At 39.7% G+C, this 22,210-nt stretch overlaps 1 protein-coding gene across 3 annotated transcripts in view; it reads right to left on the reverse strand.

Annotated features, from left to right (window-relative positions):
* The window catches only part of aatka (apoptosis-associated tyrosine kinase a), a 54,282-nt gene that overhangs the window by 17,106 nt on the left and 14,966 nt on the right, over positions 1-22,210 (reverse strand). For all 3 annotated transcript variants that reach the window (XM_084117122.1, XM_084117124.1, XM_084117123.1), the window contains exons 2-3: positions 10,746-10,879; positions 836-977 (exon numbers count right to left, since the gene is read on the reverse strand). In XM_084117122.1, the coding sequence (XP_083973248.1) occupies positions 836-977; positions 10,746-10,879 (276 nt within the window). The remainder of the gene's footprint in view (positions 1-835; positions 978-10,745; positions 10,880-22,210) is intronic.

The following is a 22,210-nucleotide window of genomic DNA, read 5'->3' on the forward strand; positions in this document are numbered from 1 at the left end:
TACTTCGAAATCGAAGAATGAACCATTTCGGACAAAATCAGGCCAAAACAAAGTTTGTTTCAAGAGTTTAAAACAGCTTTCCAGAAAAGTTCACTCTGGCTGGTAACCACCTTTAAACTACCATTGGTCCTTGGCAATTACGTAATAGGTGGGTGTGGCTCTGAGGCTCCGCCTTCTTTGACGTGAAAGTCGTCTCTGGTTCATTTCTTCTGTTCAGTCCGTCGCAGTCATTCACGAGTAAAAGCATGAACACACTGGAGAGCTGCTTTATACCACAAATTAAAGTTGAAATTCTAATTGAAAGCGTCAATGCGCTGTTTTTTAATGTTTAATACAGCAAAGCTGCTTGCTTTAAAGCAGTATGTTGTATAAAGTGGTATAAAAAAATGCCACTGGACTGTGACTGGAGTGCCGAATTGCAGGGCTCATGCAAACATATCCACGTCTCTATGATCAGATGCTTTGAAGCTGAAGTTTTCTCACCGCTGTTAATTTTGTTGTGTGTTTATTTTGTTATTAAGAGGAAAGAGCGCAGCACATATTTACATATTCAACTAATGCAGCTCTCAGCAATACAGGTGGCGTTGGGATGTTTGCTTACACTAAATCACTGCTTAGCGATATCAAACTTCTTTGAACTTTTCAAACTAAAACGGACTTAGTATTAGGCAGTAAGTCTACTTTAAATCATGTTTTCCATTAAAACATGTCAACTTGGGCAGCATGACCACTTCAATCACATGACCAGCACTGGTTCCATGAAAAAACACATTCTTCAAAACATTTCCTTTTGTGTTGGGTAAGTAAATAATGAACAAAACGATACAATTCTTACATGACTTGCCGGGCTGTTTGGACACAGGTAGTGAGACCTCCGTGAGAGGCAGGATATAAACCTCGGGGTCATTCTGAGAGCTGGGGGAGGCTAAAGTGGAAAGGTTAGCTTGGCCCTCCTCCCCCTCTGTATTTTCAAACTCCTGCAGGGAACAAAAGCACAGAGGATCAATGACACAATTCAGACACAAGCAGGAAATTTAGAGTGACGGTATTACTTCAGCACTATTACTTTACGCATACTGGGAAATTAATATGGAATTTTAATGGTCTCTTTCGTCACAGTATGATGGCAGATGAAAGTCTCTCATGTGTTATTTCTTGTGTTGTGAACGCTGGATGCCACATTTCGAAAATTGAGCAATCATTTGCTTGAACCCAATAACCTAAGGGTATTCAGCTCCCACAGCTACACATATTGGCTCATTCTCACACAGTCTGACTATTGTTGAGCATCTGTGTCGAGGAATTGAATTTTAGTATTGAATCTGTGCCATAACCAACGTGAATTCAAGATTTAGATTTGGGTAGTAAACAGCATGCAAAATTCTTATATATATATGTATAGTGACGTATGTGTGTGTGTTTCAATGAAAACCACACATTAATACAGAACTGCTTAGAACTTCCAGCCAATCAGAATCGAGTATTCAGACAGACCACGGTATAATTTGAATTTAAAGTGAGTAATATTTCAGTATTAAAAATGCTGTCTGCAGAAATTTTTATTTAATTTGAAATATTTCATTATACTTAATACCGTATTTTTTTTGTCAGCTGTATGTAAATATTTCACATTAAAGCACTAAATTAAAGCTTCTGGGAATGTCCTCTTACTATTTTGTATCATAAAATGTAGAATGTAGTAGATGTAGTATTTTACAGTAAAATTACATATAATTAAATTTTAAACCATTTGTTATTTATTTGCTGTTTTTGCTCTTGCTGTTGGTTATTTAAGTACAGGAACTTGCTACTGCCAATACATATACACGACACACTGCTGCTGCTGCTGTACAATATAGCGTACAGGAATTACCTGTAGCAGTGGAGCTGGGGAAGGTGGAGGGTTTCTGAAAGCATGCTGCACTGCTACAGAAAATACTGACCATGTATTTGAAGGTTGGGCAGCGAGCTCATTGGCTACTGATACAGCAGGAACCAATCAGCTGTGCCCTATAGAAAATGATGTGATTGCTAGCAGATTGAGTTGAGGATCTATGAGCCTGCTCTATCTAGAGTTCTAGACAGAACTTTGTATTTTTTTTTACTGTAGCTTTTTTTAGCCTTTTTAGTTTAAATTACAAACAAACAAAAAATTACATTGTATTGTGTAATGTATGATGAAATTTGTGGCAGTTCCAATATTAAGACCAAAGTGTCTTTATATTATACTCAGTAAGATAAAGGCATTCAGCCTCTTTTTTTGCTCTCAAGTTTTGCTGTCAACAGAAAGGAGTAGTTGTGAGCATCTGCTGCGTGACTGTAATGAACTTCTATTAATTGTAATTCATGAAATTCTTTTTCTGTCAATTCAATTGAAATTCCAATTCAATTTACATTCCTATACCCGTGAACTGAAAGGGAGACAGTTCTTCAATTGTGACTTTTGTCCCTAACTTAAAGGAATATTTCTATGTGCTTGCATATCCTCATATTCATTGTATGTCTGATTACAATGGACAGCACACTCTTATCTTATGCCGTAGTGCCTCTCCTATTTTAAGAAGTGCAATCTTTCATTTTGTAATGTTACAATTGTTCTCTGACTAAAATCGGATTTGCTGAGGAAGGAAAAAGCAATTTCTCTATTTTTCAGGCATAAGATGGGAAGATCACCTTTTTCCTGCATTAAAAGTAGCTTTGATTGTGTACATAGTATATGAGACAGCTAATTTATTTAATTCTGGTACTCAAGACAGAGAGGTTAAAAACTAGTTGTGTGTAGTTTCTATTTGTATTATAAAATGTAATCTTTTGCCACTTCCAATGTAAAACAAGCTCTCAATAGCAAATCTATACTGAAATCTTTACTGGGTGTTTATCACGGACAGTGAATGGCTGTGAGGCAAATTGATGCAATATCATTTCAAACCACTTGAGGGTGCAAAGTAATTTACTTAATTCACACAGTCCATCTAAATATTTCATACTTCAATCTGTTATTCATTCATTATGTGTGCATTACTAAAGTGCTAACAGGACATATTTGAAGAGGAGGGAGCAGTTTATCTTTATTCACCGGCAGTCGATAAAAACTTTAATCTGAAGTGAGCAACTGCTTCCATGCGTTTCATGTGCATGATGGATGAAGAGAATAACACGAGGCTGGAAAATGTTGGCCTGCTCCTCTCTACCTCTCTATCCTTTTAAGATTTCAAGACATTTATAATGTTACAAAAGATTTCTATTTCAAATAACTTTGAACTTGCTATTCATCAAAGAATCCTGAATAAAATGGTTTCCACAAAAATATTAAGCAGCAAAACTCATTTTATCTTTTTTTTTCACCCTTTATTCAAATATTATAAAACGTTCGTGAGATTTTGTAAGCATATTGCGTAGTTGTGATTGGAGTCAGTTGCTTTATTTGTGATAACGCAATAAATTGTGCAGATACAATTTTTGGTCAGGCTGTCATGCAAAGAAATTATGAACATGCAAAAACAAGAGAGAACCAACAAAATATTAATAGCTGATAATGTTGTAGTCAATGTATGCTTTTTCCTGTGAGCTTTTTTATTTTTCTATGCAATTTATTTATTGCATAGTGAAAAAAAACATACTGTTTACCCGCATAATGGTGTGGTTATGGCATCTACCAGCAGAGACTAACTGTCAAAGCTAAACTATGTCAAATGTACTATGACAAATGTCTATTGACATACATGGACAGTAGACGGCAAGTGTCCACGAGAAAGCCCTCGTGGACTGCAGCCACACAATCAGTTTCTTCCCAACAGAACCTCAAACATCTTGATGAAAAGTACGCCAGTGTGAAGCAGCCAACTCATTTCAATTAGACTCCAGCAATAGTTGTAGCTCCGGGGAGCGAGGGCTGTTTTCCATTCAGGAAGAGCAGCTGTCTCACTCCATCAGCAGTGCGCGCTTCTCGTTCACAATATAAACACACACACACAATCCCTAAAGAGGCTTTAGTCACATTTAATACCAACATGGCTGTCTGTTACAGAGACACATGTGAAATCAGGATGAAAAGATGTGGTCTGGTCCCACATGCTACTGCAAATGCCACCCACTCCTTGGCAGTGTTACTGGGCATTATTTGAGAGATTTATTCGGCATGTGTTCCCTTACAGAAGCATACTACGGTTCTACCAGGGTACAGTGGTTGTGCACCATTCAGAATTGAGATGCCTTTTAAATGTCAATTCAGTTATTGCATTTCAAATATGGTAAACGACAGGGGACTGAAATTAAAACAAATTAGGCCTATTGTTGTGAATTTCTTTTAACATTTTTGCTTTTTTTTAGGGCAAGGGGAGAGTGGAGTTTAATAATAATTTGATTATTTCCAGTCAGAAAATATTTTACATATCTACATCTACATATTTGTCTATAAATATTTAGATTAATTAATTAATCATTATTTGTCCAAATTAATGATGCATTTATATTTGTAAGTATTTATAAGTATTTTGCTGCAGTTATTTGAAGTTTTACTATATATCACATTAGGGCTGCACAATATTGGTTTTGCGACCAGTATTTTACCACTGTGGCAAGTAGCGTTTTTTTAGGTGTGGGGTCGACAAACGTCATGTATGTCATGATGAGATAAGGAGATAATAAGATAAGAGGTAAACCACCTTTACCATTGTCTGCAAATAAATATAAGCTGACACCTGAACAATAAACTTTAAAGAAGCTTGACCTCAGATCTTTGTCTTTGACGTAATTTCTCCCCACAGCTGTGCATTCTCGACTGAAAGGGCTGAGAATACTTGAAGGCACTGATAGATAAAGAAAATAATCTAACCGATAGATATTGCAATATGAAGAAATACAGGAATGTTCACGAGATGACTTGAATATCTATATTTGGAAAGAATGAATCATCCTAGAATGAGTGGGGCGTTTGTTTGTTTGTTTGTTTGTTTGTGCCAAATGTAAAATAATTGAAAAAGCTGGAAAAAGAATACAATATTAATATTGATGTCACCATCAAAATTGACAAGTCTTATTTTTTATGGAATACTGCAGTATTTATTATAAATTATTTATCTGTACACATCTTACATGCAAAATAACTCCCTCCCTCTTGATGACGTGTTTACTGGCACAAGGGCGGGACAACCTGTCACTCACACACTGTAAGATAGCAAACCACAACCATCCAATCAATTTTCCATGGACAAAATCAAGTCCTATATATTTTTTTCTTGTTCGTGAAGCCGAATATACGTCACAATTAGGTGTCATGATCTTTTTGTTTGTCTTTGGAATTTTGTTTCACTTCCTGTGTCATGTTAGTTGTAGTTTTTCAACTTGATTTGTTCCTTGTTCCTTGTTCCTGTTTTGTGTTCCCCATTGTTTTATGTGTATATATAGCCCTTCTATAGCCAGTTTCTCCTGTTCTTTGTCAGTCATTGTTTTGGCCTGGTATTTTTGGTTGAGTTGGATCTCCCTTATGGTTCTTAGTTCTCTGGATTCTTCGTGTCCCGTGTCTCCCAGTCCTTTGTTTTCATTTTGTTTGTTTATTTTCATTTGGATTCCCGCCTCTCCTGTCATCTTCATCCTCCCTCGTAACATAACGATTAACCTACAAATGGATCCAGCAATCCGTTTAATTGGCGCCATCAAGGCAACCATTCCCTTGAGGACCACACCAGAGACTTTTTGGACATTGCACATTTAAGGGATTTCCCAGATTTCCTCATTGACTTTTATTACTACAGACTCAATAATCATTTCCAATCTATACTTCTCTGTGATGATCCTCGAGGGTAGCTGGTTGAGGAGGACCCTTCCCCTAAACACTTTTTTGGTGGGAGAGGGGTGGGGGGCTCTGTGCCTTACTCCCCTCCAGTGCTTCCAAGTCTGGTGCTTTCAGCACTTACAAGTCTGAGGGTCTCAGTGCATCCAAGTCCGGTGGTCCAAGTCCGGTGGTCTCCATGCATCCAAGTCCGGTGGTCCAAGTCCGGTGGTCTCAGCGCATTCAAGTCCAGTGGTCCAGAGTGGGTGGTCCCAGTACTTCCATGTCCAGTGGTCCCGAGTCCGGTTGTCCCTAGTCCGGTGGTCCCGGAGGTCCTCCCACCATCGGCTGTGGTTCCTGTCATGGCAGCTGCCATCTTGTGTTTTTGGGTTACACACACTTCTCCAGTTTCTCCCAAGGCACCATCAACCACTACTGATCCTCTCGAGGTGGCGCCAACTGCTCCTGAACCCTGTGCCTGCCCTGTTATGGCCAAGGAGCCCACCTTTGAACCCTCCGTTTGCCCTGACACAACCACGGAGATCATCATTGAAGCTTATGTCTGTCCTGACACGACCACGGAGGTCGTTCCTGAACTCTCTGTCTGCATTGACATGGTCATGGAGGCCATCTATGAATGGAAGCCCTCCAAGCTTCCTGTAATGACCACGAAGGGCCGTTTATAACCTCTCTGTGCTCTCTGTTTTAGCTCAGCAGTGGTGGTCTTCATCTCCATCTGCTCCGCCCTGGCCACTTGCTCTGCCCTTGCTCCCCAATCTGCCTCAGTCTCCAGTCTCCTCTCCATGGGCCTCTGGATTCTTCCTGTTCTGTGTCTCCCAGACCTTTGTTTTCATTTTGTTTGTTTATTGCACATCTAGATGAGCAGTGCCACTCTGGAGCACACATACTTATTTCATTAAATCGCAGGCTGCGTGATATGACAATTGCACTAATATCACAATAACAATTTTATTTTGAAATTTACAATGTACTAATAACACAATTAGAGGCTTAAGTGCTGGTTTAATGAGCTAAAAAGAGGAAGTAAAGCTAGAAATTCATACACAACAATGCACATCTCTACTTTGGTAGTATTAATCCCACCTTGGTCCATGTTTTCTGTCGCTTTCTATAGAGGTCAGCTTGTTTTCTGTTTGAACACCCATACGAACATGGACAGACTCTCCACAGGGTGGCATCCCTGCGATTTGCACTGACAACCAAATGCCATGGTAATTATCTGTGCCATTGTGATCCCTGGACTTGAACCACGTTCACAGTCTGCCACAGACAGCCCAGTGTGGGACAGACATGGACAAACCATCCACCCACTCACAGAGTCACTAAAAGCAGACGATCCTATTAAAATCAGACAGTACAGACGCCGGGCTTTATGGGCAGCATATTAACAGACTGTAGCTGTGTGCTGCGATGGGTCTTATGATGTGCCATTCTCCCACTCTTGCTTTCATGAGGACATAAACAGCCTGTTTATTCTGATACATTAATCCTCAACTGTGTGTACCAAAACCAAATCTAATAACAACTTATCCATCAGTCTGTCTGTTCATATCTCTGTCAAACATCCATGCTCCCTCAAATGTTTGTTCTTGAGCTAAACCTATTTCTGTTAGTGTAACGGGTACTTCGGACTCAATAGCCAATATTAATATGTCATTAATATTAGCTATAATTAAATAAATAACTATTGAAATAAACAGTTTAGGCTAGTTAGGTCACAAAAGTCTAAATTCGGCTACAGGAGCTGGTAGTCAGTAATAACACAGAAACATGAATTTAAGTTTAGTACAGGTACCATGTATTGGAAAGTGATTAAACAAAATATTTACAAACAAAAATAATGAAAATAGAAGAAAAAAACCAAAATATTTACAGACTACAGTTGAACCAGTTATAGTTAAGTGCACTTTGTGGTTATTGTTCAAAAAAGATATGACAATAGAAATGACAACAAATGCCACACACAAGAAACAAAAAGAAAAAAAACTGTCCCAGCGATGTTTGGTTTCCTCAAGACCAATGCGACAACCCACAAGAGGTTTATGAGAGTTTGTATCGATAAGTCCATAGGTTATTGTTCGTTAAGGAAAAGGATGTGCATGTAGGACTGAAGCGCTAGTCTGTGGAGAAGTGTGTGGAAAACAGGCTGCGGACAACCTTCCTACCAGACCAGTAGGGTGGCTGTTCAGTGGATGCTGCTCCCAGCCGTAGTAGTTCAGCTCGCCATCATTCATCCCCAAACAGAGAAAAAAAACCTGGCCTGTAGTACAACAGGACCAGTAAATAATAAGGCTAAATTGGAACTAAAGTTACATTAAACTTTAGCTGATTCCACACTCAAACATCATTTCCTTGTGTACCCAATTCTAAATCATTACAGAATAATCAAATGTATAAACTACAAAAGTGCAATATTAAAGTTGCATTGCCTGTACAAAGTTCAAATAATATAATCCAACAGTACTATAATCTGATTTCCTTAGTGCATGTAAACATACTTGGTACAAACAAATCTATTGGTAAACCAGAAATGGCAGACTTTACAACAGTATAAATCAAAACCCTTTTTGTTAAAACAGCCAAATGCCAATGCTAATACTAATACTAATGTTCAACACTGCTAGCTTAGCATGTCAGCCTCCAGCATATAGTTAATTCATTTAATTTACTCACCAGTTCCTCTATGCAGGGCCATCGCTAGTGGGGTGAAAGGTGGTGACAATTATAGGGGCCCCCGCTGCCCAGAGGGCCCCACAAAATCCAGCAGTTATACTATATAGGCCCCTGTTGTATGAACAATTCTAATATTTATATTAGTTGTATGCCTGAGATTTAAATGAAAACCACAAAAACATGCAATTTGGTTAAATACTTTTTCCAAATATCTGCTTCTCTTACCTCCCTAAAAATGGTTTAGTCCGATCTAAAGTATTTATTAATTATTCAGTCAGTGACAAACATCAGATGGACCCAATAAGATTTTAAGTCCCACCCCAGCTCGTGAACAGAACCAATCAGAGTTGAGGCGGCAGTGCCTGAAGTTAACGATGAACTTGGTGGAAGAGCAGGCGACTAACTGACTGAAAATTGAAACATAAATCAGGGCACCAGAAGCGCCATGAAAAGAAGGAGAGGGAGGCCAGGAGAGTTGTTGTATCCCAGTCGATCAAGACGTTAAAGACAGGTTGTTTTGTTATTTCGCTGGGAATAAGAAAACTATACCGTCTACAGTCTGCCGGGTAGGCTACTGTCACTTTTCATTATCGGCGCGCACCACAGTCGACCGAATGATTACATGGTCAAAATTCCTGTCTTTTTACACTATTGTAAAAAGAGTTAAAAAAAAAATTTACACCAGTCACGACGCATTTCATTATTCACCTGACGTGCCAGCTGATGATGTATTTATTACATCAATAAAACACGAATACAGGCGGTGAGTCAAATGCACGTTGGATGCATCCACTGCACTTGGATGAATACATTTATTAGCTTTATTTAATAATATTACCAGTTCCATATGATCTTTATTAAAAAATAAGACAAATTATTTTATTTGTAAAATTTGACTGCATTCTTGTCAATTTCTAAATGTTTACTTTTTGATTTATGAATTATTGAAAGAAAAAACATTATTTTGCTGTTACTTTTTTTTAACTGGTTTTATTATTTAACAATTTCTTGCTTTTTTTTTTTTTAAAGTTTTTATTTGTTGTAATTTTTATATAAACATTTAACTTTTAAAATATTTTTTTACAACAACATCACCATCTACTGTTATATGTGGGCCTCCATGCTCATCTATTTACAGTATATGATATTGGTGGAGGGTGGTGGGGGCCCACATCAATATTTTTTCAGGGGGCCCTGAAACCTCTAGCTACGGCCCTGCCTCTATGTAAACATAACTTGATGGCGGCGATGGATTCCCTGCAGCCAGTAAGTTGTTCTAAAAAGTTACAATGAAATGCTTAACTTAAAAGCATGAATCAAGCACAAGAGTGACTAGTCTGTAAAACACAAACCTGTCCCACACCTCTGAATGAGGAAGACGCCGCAGCCCAGTTAAACACTCGCGCTAAGCACAAGAATTACGTGAGGTCGCAAGGCACGCACTCCGCATGGGTAATTTAAAGGGACAGGGACGGCAGAACCAATATACAAACATTTAATATTGATGGATTTTAACCTGGGTTACATTAGGTTCAAAATCACCCTACGTCTCAGAGCCATGCTGGGTTCGATGTGCCATACTTCACAAAGAAATGCTATGGCTCTGTTCCTAAACTTAGTGACCTGGCCCGCTGCTTACATGGGCAGCTGTCTTGTAACGCAGCATCCCACCTGAAATGAATGTGATGCATATGGGTGACTCCACTTGAAAAAGCTAAGCTAATATCACAATACTCAGATATATTGTGATGCGTAATGTATGATAGCATATCAAGACTTTTTATATTGGTATCTTTATACTGGATATACTCTACCAAACTTCTACCAAACACACTATTTGTACCACGATGCTTTGGATTCATAGTTTAATTTCAGAAATGCACAATTCAGGATGCACAATACAGAAGTAGCTAAAACAAAGATGGTCAGAATTAAGTGGAGGCTTTAATCTTCTAAATGAAGTAAAAAAATAATTTTTTGCTTTGCACTGGAAAGCGCCGCAAGATTGACGTTTTCTTTGTGAGGCTTTGTAGGTACAGTACATGCGTACATGACTAGAAGGACAAATCAGACCTAACAGGCAGAATGACATGATGTAATTCTGGGAAGAAACAAGGTGACATCAAACAAAAATGATAATAGGTTGCTGTAAAAAAAGACTGAATGACACACCTATAAAACATTAGGATGAGGTCCCGGAGAAGACATTAATTTCTCATCTTCCTTTAATTTGGGGGGCTGTTTTGATGGATGAAATGACTAATGAGAACTGAAATCTCACCTTGAAGCTGATGTCCCCTTTCTTGCAGCAGAGGCAGGCGAGCATGAGGAAGACAAACGTGAAGAGGCCAGAGAAGGAGACAGCCACCACCGCCAGAGAGGATGGCCATGACAGCTCACTCAGCGGGGAGCCACCTGGGGTGCACAAACACACACTCGGTGTCAAACTCCAAACCACAGACTTCAGTGCATGAAGGCTCACTGACAATGTTTAAAGGTGAAATTTGTTATTTATGTGCCTCTAGTGCATAAGTGGATCCAAACCAAAAATGTATTTCCCAAACCGTCCTCCCATCTGTCAATAATCAGATCCATTTCTCAAAAAAAAAAAAAAAATTGGTTACACTTTGATTTAAGGTGTCCGTGTTACAGTTTAATTATGCATTTAAGTACAGAGTAATAATAATTAACTACATGTACTGTCTAATGTTACGATTAGGGTTTGGTTTAGGGTTAGTTGCATGTAATTATGAATCATTTATAGTTAATACTACAGTAACTAAAATTTACATGTAACAAGGACACTGTAAAATAAAGTGTTACTGACTTTACCTTTACAGTCCGCATGAAATCAAAATTGGCCCAATATGCACATTTCTAGCCTTGTAGTTAACAATTAATCCATGCAAATTAATCCACAGATGAAAAAAATGATGGTAAAACTTTACATTAAGGCCCATTTGTTAACATTAGATAATGCATTAACCAACATTAACTAACAATGAACAATATGTTTTCACTGCATTTATTAACCTTTCTTAATGTTAGTTAATACAAATGTTCATGACGTGCATTAACTAATGTTATCAGATACAACTTTTGATCTTAAAAATGTATTAGTAAATGATGAGATTAACATTAACTAAGATTAATAAATGCTGTAGAAGTATTGTTCAGTGTTTGTTTACTTTTCTAGCATTTGTAGTTAACTAATGTTAACAAATTAATAATTGTAAAGTGTTACCAACGTGTTTGTCTTCGTAACCTTTAGTCAAAATCAGAAAATTTGCCAAATAACTAAAATACATTAAAACACCAGAAAAAAAACCCAGACAACCATTACAGACAAAATTGTATTTTCACTGTCTTTACGATGGGAGAGACTATTGGGGGCTATTAACAGCTGATAAGTCAATAACACGGGTTATCTAAATGTTTCATAACAGCATGTGAAGCAGCATGCAGCTGCTGTCAGAAATTTGATTTGGTGTGCATCACATTTGAACAGATTACCTGTCCATGAAGGAACATGATGAAACCAGCACTAATGGAAGCCAAATCTGCTTTTTTTTGTTGCGGTGAATCACTGAGACACAATCTGCATGATGATGCAGTATAAGGTTTAAAAAACCTAGATATGAGATGACACTTGTTATTCATAATTAAAAGCAAGTTGCACAGTTTTATCATTTAATGAAGTGAGAGACAGCGAAATGGCTGTCAAATGAAAGCTGAGGGTATGCAAATAAGCTCTGCAGTTTGATTGGCTATAAACGTAAATTGAGAAAAGATAATGCAATCTTAAAGGGATGTTCCATCAATAAAACTAAAATTCTGCCATTATTTTTACCCTAATGGCATTGAAAACCTGTATGAAAAAAAAATAAGAAAAAATTTATGGCAGACTGCCTGTGCTGTTCATTCATCCTACACCAAAATGGATGGCAATTCACACTGCCAAGCTCCAAAATTGAAAAAAAAAGCACCATAAAACTTAGTCAATGCAACTTGTGCCCAATATTTCAAGTCTTTGTGCAGTGGTGATGTATTTTTTTAGGCCAACCCGGAAGTTAGCTTCATCCTGGTTCCATTAACAAAAGGCCAATAGGCTTTATTCAATTAGCTTTTGGATTATTGCAGAAAATCTGGTCTGTGACAAACAATAGCTTACACGTTTTATTCAATAAGTTAATTTTTACACATTAACACAACTTTTGATTGCCCAAATACAATCTCCAGAAGTAAAAAGCTATAAGTAGACTATAAACGAACTACACCATGCTCGCACGACTTCAGCGTAACCACCATTAAGCTTCAAACAAATTGATCAATCTTTATATAAAATGTAGAACAGTTTGCAAATTTTGAGTTAGAATACTTTGTAAAAGCATGAGTATAAACACAATGAGGCTCTGAAAGCAGACTAGTGAGTAGAATAGGTTACCTTTTTGGCATGAAGATGTTTAATGTCCCCTATAGTCCCATTTAGCCACTTGTAAGCAATCGCCTTTTCAAGACGCATAAAATCACAACAGAAAAAAAATTACGAGTGGGGCATTAATGATGTATTTTATATCAGAATAAAAGATGAAAATAACCTTGTGTTAATGTAACGAATGTAGGCCAGTAAGAGCTGTGTGTGTAAACCTGACTCTCCTGGCCTTAAGAAGTGCGCTAGCAACTGACACTAGCTGCAGTGGTCTTTAGCGTCCTTGTTAGTGTGCCCACCCCGGAGACCTGGTACGAATCGTGTTCGGAGCGGTTTGAGTAGGACCGGTTACATTTGGTGCCATGACCCGGATGGGAGTGAGGTTTAGGGGCGTGAATGTAACGGACATAGGCCAGTAAGGGCGCTTTCACACTTGGTTCGATTGCCTGTTCCGAACCCGAGTTCGATTGCTCCCCCCTCCCCCTGCCCCCGATGGACTGTGTTCACATTATATTATTTCTATCCGAACCGCGGTACGCTTGCGTCATCAGGCTGCAGCTGGCGTAATGGTGTTGCTTGGTAAGCGCGAATGAAAAGGCGCCCAAATGGATAGACTTGCTCGGTTGACATTTGTTCTTCTTTTTTTTAACCTTTGGTTTTGCTTTCAACATAGACATACAGAAACACACTTGCGTCTGTCTGCCGCAAAAATTCTGAAAACGTTTCAAAGACAGCGGGCTGTCCGCCGAAGACACATTATACGTCATCAATAGCGGTTCACTTCCGCGGTTTGGTTCGATTGAGTTCATATCAGCAGCGAACCGTACCCGAGTTCACATGAACCGTACCCCAGACCACCTTTTTAATCGGACTCGAGTACGGTTCGCGGGTGCGCACCCGAGTTCGGAAGACAGCGTTCACATCATCCAAACGAACCGAACTCTGACATCATTCGAACCCGGGTGCGCACCAAAAGTGCTAGTGTGAAAGCGCCCTAAGGCCGTGTGTCCACCAAAGCGTTTTTAGCCAGCTGAAAACGCTAGGGGCTCTGCTGAACACGCCTAGCTGTGAGCGCTTGAGAGCGTTTTGGCAGTGTTGCGTTTTTTTCAGTTGAGACACGTTGCTCGTTATGATACGGAATATCCGCAAAAGTGTTACTAGTATCTCATTTCACACATATTTTGTTTCTGTGTTGATTCTATATTAAAATGTCGATACAATGTAATGTATTCTCTGGCTCTTGTTTTAAATGATTTTGTTCCGTTATTATGCTTGTTGTTGTTGTCATCTGTTGACGTTGTACAAGCAGAATGTGGCGGTTGGTCGGTGTGGTATTAGTCCCGCCCCTCCTCCATTGTAATTGGATGGTTGGCTAAAAAGTGACAGTGATGAGCGCAGCGTTTTACCCAAAGTTGAACATTCTTCAACTCTCGGCGACCTGTAAAAAACGCAGAGCGCTCGGCGCTTCAGCGTGAAAAAACCGCTCAGTGCCTCGCTACGCTCATGGCGTTTTAAAAATGCGGCGCTCCCATTGAAAACAATTGAAAAAACACGCCAGCCGCGTGAAAAAACGCTTTGGTGGACACACGGCCTAAGAGCTGTGCGTGAAAACCTGACTCTCCTGGCCACAAGAGGCGCTCTAGCGACTGACACGGTTCGAATCGCACTCGGAGTGGGTCAAGTATGACCAGTTACATTAACCGCAGACCTTATTTCAGGCATTTAACCAAAAAAAAACTACTGACTTCAGGACAATGGAACCAAAAATGCGAACTCGTTTCTGGACTTTAGGACTCACTTCTGTAGAAATAGCTTTATGTGAAAAAAAGATCTAAATTAAATTAAATCTTTATTGTAAAGATGCAGATCAATTCATGCATTTAAAAATCCAGAGACATAGGAACGACTAAAATCAAATTGGCTTATGCATAATAATTACACTGTACACACTAATCCTACCAGATTTTCTGAAAAGAAGAGACTTGTAAAATGCGTGCATTTTGCAGATCTGCATCTGCATGTGTGCAGATAATGATTTATGAAATGTCCGCTTGAGGTAAAGTTGTTGCCATTTAAACATGCCTCCCAGCTGTCCAGTTTGATTGGCTGTATGCTAATGCAGCAGAAGCGATGGGACTCAGGCCAACAGCATTTAGGCCTTTTCACACTCTGTCATTATAAGGACACCGCAGGGGCTGGTGTCACATTTTGGACCACTGGGATTTAATCTGACTTTCACTGTAATCCTGCTGTCAGCAAGGGACAAAGACACACACATAAAGACACATGTTAAGCATGTGCTGTCTCTCTATCTCTCAGTTGAAAAGTGCATGAACATTCAGATCTGCAAAACTCTTCACCACAATGGCAATGTGTCCTGAAATGGAGGAAGTGGCTTGTTTTGCTGATATGCTGACACATGTCGCTGTGGACACCATGTTCCACATATGACGTCTGTCAATGCTCATGTGGGTTAAAAGGTCAATGTCTTGAAACAGAAATGGACATAGGATGGTATAAACACACACAAATATAAGAAAACAAAACTCTGATGGGCTCTGCACCAAAACATAGAGCTGCCCTGCTGTATAATACCTACATAGGCAGCTGTCTTTGACCAAAAGGGTGTAACAACTATGGCTTCCTAATAAAGCTGTCTCTATCTCAGTGGGAACAGGAGGCAGTGACCAGTGACCGGAGCATGTGTGTATACACAACACCACATGCAGAGACACGGTCAGCAACGTGCAAAAGCATTTCTACCGCCCACTCCTGCGTCTCCATGGTAACAGGCTGGTTGCCTGACCCGTCATGTATTGCACTTCGCTTTTTGTCAAATCTCTCCAGCCCCCACCTTTCATAATGATGACGCATTTCTGCTGATGCATTAACAGCTGCTCCTTCTATTTTCCTCTGCTTCTTTCATCAGGTTTCCCCCTCACACCCAAGCATTCTTACACAGTCTCCTAAACACACAGCTTCGCTTCCCTGGGGTGTAAGTGTACACAGGAGATCAGAACTGAGATGACGACGAGAGCAGGACGCGAGCTACTGAATGTAACAGTGAAACAGCTTTCTCCTGCTTTTCTGAAATGAGAGCACACAGCACAGGTGTTCGGAATCGCATACTATCATATTTCCTCTGCAATATGCAAAGTGTCTGCATGCATAGATGCAGTTGTCACCAAAAAAGCTGTCTTAATGAATGTTAATTAGGTGCTGACATTTAAAGAGGACATATTATGCCCTTTTGCAAAGTCTTGACTTTGTTTTTGGGCTCTACTAGAATAGGATTTCATGCTTGAATGTACAAAAAAAAACGAATTATTTTTCACATATTTTACATTGTTGCAGAACCTCTCTTCCCAGTCTGTCAGTAACGCTCTGGGGTGTGTTTCCCGAAAGCATCGATAGCAAACTATGGTCGCCAATTCCGTCGTCATCTGCATAGTTGACAGCATCGCAAAGTTGTGTGGTTGGAACGACAGCTCTTGGCAGCATTACACACTAAAGAATGTTCAAAATGTTGAACAATGAGTTGAGTTGAGTTTTGTTGGTATTTAGGTTTATTTGGATCGAAAGGCAGTACAGTATGTTAATTATTTAGCTCGAAACACAAGTGAAGATATTTTTAATGAAACTAATCTAAGAGATTTCTGTCCCTCCACTGGAAGTCCATTACACCAAAGCTTTGACGCTTCAAAAAGTTAAAGTTTAGGCTTTTATTCACATAAACACTGATCAACGCACATCAAAAATGCTAAATGAAAGCTCAACCATGCTTGGGTGACATGCAAGAGCAAGCCACATTGGCTTATGCACGTCAAGCAAGTACAATTGTGCTTCCATTTGCCATATTTAATGTGCTACATGTATGTGCATTGATCAATGTTTATATGTAAATAAAAGCATAAATGAAATCTGTTTATATATAAAGCAATCAAATCTCTTCAAAAGACTTGGGTTAAACTGCTTGATTCATATGGATTACTTTCTGATGTCTTTATGAACTTATTGAAGCAAAGTTTTGGTGTAACAGACTTGTAACAGAAATCTCTCAGACTGAGTGAGTAGATAGAGCAATCACTGGGGACATAAGACATCCTGTTCACTGTGACTCACTCTACTCATGGAGGATTTCACTAGATAGGATTCCCTGCAAACTTTATTTTCATGCCAATTTATCGTCTTTAGTAGATCTTGCCAATGAACCCAAAACTTTATTTTGATCGTCCATTTTAGACATTCTACTAATTAAGTAACTTTGCACCTACATTTCAACCAACTCTCATTGCAGTATTAGTAAACTGTCTGCTTATTTTCTGCTGACACTTTATTTCGATAGTCCAATTTAGACATTTTACTGACTATAACTTTGCAACTACATCTCAACTAACTCTCATTACAGCATTGGTAGACTGGCGGAGCATCAAAGTAAAGTGTTAGTAGAAATTAGGCAGACAGTCTACTAATACTCTAATAAGAGTTACTTAGTAGAATGACTAAAGTGGAAAATCAAAATTGTGTTACCAAATATTTTTCTAGTCTGCTCTTTTCATCCAGGTTACTCAAAAACAGACTTCACAAAAAGTAAGGGGAAATGAACTGGAAATAGTATCTATTAAACCAGCATTATTGCATGTTTAATTGTAGCTGTGAAACCTGACAGAGTTTTCCCTTACTTTGATGGACATTCCCATATTACGTCTCATTCCCACTGTAAAAAACCAAATAATCTATTTGTACCCAAAACAGTGATGACCGACACTAGCTATGTTTCCATACATATTGTTATGTGCATTTTGGGATATCACATTAAAAAAAATGGATGGAAATGCCAAAATGGGCATACATTCTAAAAATGCACATAAAAAAATGTATGCGCTCAATTGAAAAACAGAAAACAACAGAAAAATTAATCAATTGACAGCCCTAGTAAATACACTGTAAAGATGTTTTTTTTATTCAAAATTGTAAATAAAACCAAGTTTATTGAAGTATGTTTTACATTTTTACTTCAGAATTTAATTTAATGTTTATTGTCATTGTCTGTGAAATTTGCTAGCAATTTCTGATTGAAAATTGTTTGAAAGTAAATCCTTGGGAGTAAATTCAAGTTGCAAAATGCAGTTGTAAGCATTAACTATTGTAAGTACAGTATTTAGCTGTAGTGTGTATGTGGCCTAATTTTATGAGCACCCAGAGTCTCTTTATTACAAAGCTGTTTAAACACAGACAGGTCTGAGATGGGACACTTGAGATGGATACACAAAGTTGCAGTTTCAGCACTCTCTGCTATTGAAAAGGGGCAGTGGGAGAAAACGAGGGAAATAACTGATTGATATAGAGAGAAGAGGCCCTATATCTTCAGCTGTCCTAACAAACCCAATGTCAGAGCTTGCACGTCGCTGCCTCTATAGTGAGTTCATGGTTCACGTGGTCCAGTCACAAAAGTTTCTAGTTTTAACGTTGATGCCAAGCTATGTCGATTTAGCACTGTGCTGATTTGCTGAAGTTACAATTAGGAGATAAAATATAAAAGCGATAGAGCAAAGTGCGGATCAGTAAGCAAGAGTGTCCGAACAGTAGCTAAGCAGGAAGCAGGGCTTCCACATGTAGTACACTAACACATGTGGAGTCTGTGGTAGCCACTGCTGTGTTCTGATGACAGGCAATGCTAAGAGCCGGTGCTGCTAATAACACAGCGTGACTGCAGAGAGCCTCAGGTGCTGTGGCTGCTGTTTACCTGTGCTGTGTGAACGTCCTCCAACTGCACAGGACACTCACAGTGGTGCAGTGTGGCTGCGTTACACCTAATCTGTCATCCCAGATGGAGGGTTACTCTAGAAAGGTTTACGGTACATTATATACTAATTACTATAAAACATAATAGGTAGCCACATCCAAATATCTCAGAATGGATGTAATAACAAAACATATTCTGATATCTCTAAGTTAGTTTTGGATTACCCCAAGGCCACATATGTAAGAAGCACATTTTCACCTCATAAAAAAGGCAATTTTACATATATACACATACTACCATTTAAAGGTTTGGGGTTTGTAAGATTTTTTTAATATTTTCTAAAGAAGTCTGACGTGATCCTGAGACCCAGCCGATGTGTCCATAGTTCCCACTACCCCTTTTAGGAACCAAGTGGTGAGAACCTCGGGATGAAGCAGACCCAGCCTTTTCGTTGATGTGTCCAGTACTGTGTTTACTTGGACCACATGCAGAGCTTCAGAAGCTCTGAGCAGCTCTTTGTCTGTTTTGGCAGATAGAAGAAGGGTCTCCAAACACAGGCTGACCCATTGGATTGTGGATGCCATTGCCTTGGCATACCAGCCCCAAGGCATGCCGTGCCCCTTAGGAGTGTGTGCACAAGCCAAGAGAAGTGTTGCATCCTCCTGGGCTCTAGCAAACGTTGCCTCTCTCACAGACATCTATAGAGCAGCAGGTTGGGCGACACCCAATACCATAGCGAGATTTTATAATCTCCAGGTTGAGCCAGTTTTGTCTTGTGTGCTATTGTGTACGAACAGGTAAGACAATGAGCCGGGTGTACGACTTACACACAGCGCCTTTCCCCTCCCTGAGGTGATAACGTGCACTTTTTTGTCCATGTGAGTTCCCTGGACCGGCAAACCCTGGATGTGAATTTTCCCTCACCACCCTGCGGGAGTTGAATTCTGATGCCAGGCCGAGTACTCCTGGTGCATGCCATTTCAAGTCAGCCTGTATACTTGGGCTAGTTGCTCCATATATAGTGATTCCCTAATGGTAATCCTATTTGATGTATTGTCCACAATATGGTGTCCCTAACAGTAAATGTTTTGTAGTACTTCCTCCTACTTCAGGTAGGATCTACCGCAGGGATCTCTTTCCACGTGTGTTACATCCTGGTTGGTAAGTTCATGTGAAGTATTCTCCACATATTAACCACCCTTAAGGCACGATGTGGTCTCCGTTAATGCTAATTCTGGAAAGCTGTGAGTTTGTTTGTTTTTTTTAAAGGAAGAAGAGGTCAAAAGGCCGGCTGAAGCGTCCTTTTCCCATGGTAAATACTACCCTATCTGTCCCTGCGTGGTACGAGGGACTACATGGCTTACAGTACGTGGGGCATTCAGTAGTGTGCTTGTTATCCGGCACGCGGGGGCTTGCAGACATCTGCACCACCAAAACCTCGTAACACGGTTTAGCTGCTGTGGTGTTTTCCTTTGAGGTCCTTCAGTAGTTTCAGTAAATCGACAGCACCAGTCTAAGTGACTGACAGACAGGGAACGTCTCGGTTCCTGTTGTAACCTACGATTCCTGATGGAGGGAACGAGACATGGTGTCACTCCTACCACAACACTGAACTGCCCGCTGAAATGGTCGGGACACTGTCTCGGTTCCTCAGTACAAACCTGAATGAGTGATGCACGCCGGCCCCCTTTTATACCCGTATGTCCGGGGGAGTGGCATGCTTTCCAATTCTCATTGCCCTTTTCTCAAAGAATCAGAGGTGCTCCCAAGTATGACCCCTAGTGTCAGTCATTCGACACCATGTCTCATTACCTCCATTCGTTCCCTATACAACAGTAACCGAGACATTGCTATTACAATTGGGGCCGGCACAAGCTCAACTGCCGCTCTACTGCGCACTTCACACTCACAATTGAACAGGATCTTTGAGATGCATGTGAAAGACTGGGGGATTTGTTTATTCATATTGGGTTCATTCAATTGCACTAAAAAAATCAGAAGATTTGGGAGAATTCCTGGCAGGCCGCTGATAAATTGGGCCGGCAGCAGTAACAACACGGTATGCGGAAAGCACAAGTCTCTAGTTCACTTTCAATGAGAGACACACGGAAATCAGCAAATCGGTGGTAGCTCTAGTAGCGGATGAAGCGACGGTGTGCAAGCAGTAGTGATTGCGAAGTGAAGCTTTCTGAATCAGTGAAGCTTTCAACACAATTGTATCGGAAAAAGGTTAATTACTCAAAGCTTTTCAAATCAGAGCTCGACGAGGACCTCTGCTGGTGAAAGTGAGGGAAAGCAATGTGTAGCAAAATGTTTCACAACCGACCAACGCATTAATCTTAGAAGCAAAATTGAATGAATGAATGAATGAACCAATATATTAAATACATGACAACAATCTGTTCCATTTCATACTCCAAGTAACTCAAAACAATAAAGATAACATTTTGTTTTCTGGATGTGGACACTTTTTCTGTTTGTAAACAAATAAAACTCATGAATAGAGGAATTGAATAAATGTAGGTGCATGCACACAAAGACACAAACACACACACACACACACACTCTCACATGATTGTAGCAACTCGCACCAATAAACACCTAAACTCTCACAATACACTAAACTCCTAAACTCTCACAATACAATACAATTCATTCTCATAACTCTTGCAATACAATAAACAGTTCAATGCAACGCAATACTCCTCAACAACCCACAAGGGCGCGCCCTGTGTCGCGCATTTTTAAACCTTTGAATCAGAGTACGAAGAGTACGTGGGTGTGTGTGAAACGAAGCTTCGGACGTCATTGGTAATGTGATTTTGATAGAACGAATCAAGCATCGATACAAAGCTTCACTGAAAATCACAATAAGGTGAGCTACATGACTTCTCCCCCATTTTCTCTCACACACACATACATAAGCCTTCCTTTCAGAAGAGTGTATAAAGCTATACAATCATTAGTCATCACCAGCAGTAAAAAATCGTCATCTTTTATATTCATGTCCGGATAACAGATTGCATGTAGACTGATGCTGCTCTAAGAGTTGGGTGGGGTGGAGTGGGGACAGGGCAGGAGTGGCACTACTATGTATGAAGGAAAAGTTCCTTTAGATTTAGAATAACTAATGGGGTGATAATGTGTTGATATTGTTAATGTGTAGAGAACTCTCTCTCTTTCTTGCACCCTGACTGTGCTGCTGCCCTAGGCGGTTACATGGCTCGCCTATAGGCATGCGCCAGCCCTGATTACAAGGCTCTATTTTATCTTAAAAAGACAAAATAATTAAAAGTTGTAAGGTGTTAGGCATGGAAGTTGAGTCAAATGTGATGCAAAAGAATGATATGAGCAAGTCAAGTTGACTTATTTAAACCAGGAATGAAGCAGCAAGTTATTTTAGCTCACAGAGAACGAAACAGCACATCCAAAACAGGAAGGGAGAGTAGACTGGGGTCCATTTTCCAAAACATTATGACACAGGAGGTTAGCTGGTGAAGCAGTGGTATAGAGAATGTAATGGGTAAATGTGAATGCGTGTGGTGTGAATAAGAAAGCTGATGGAGGAGAG

The sequence above is a fragment of the Abramis brama genome (assembly GCF_963993115.1).
Source record: "Abramis brama genome assembly, chromosome: 1".
Classification (NCBI taxonomy): Eukaryota; Metazoa; Chordata; class Actinopteri; order Cypriniformes; family Leuciscidae; genus Abramis; species Abramis brama.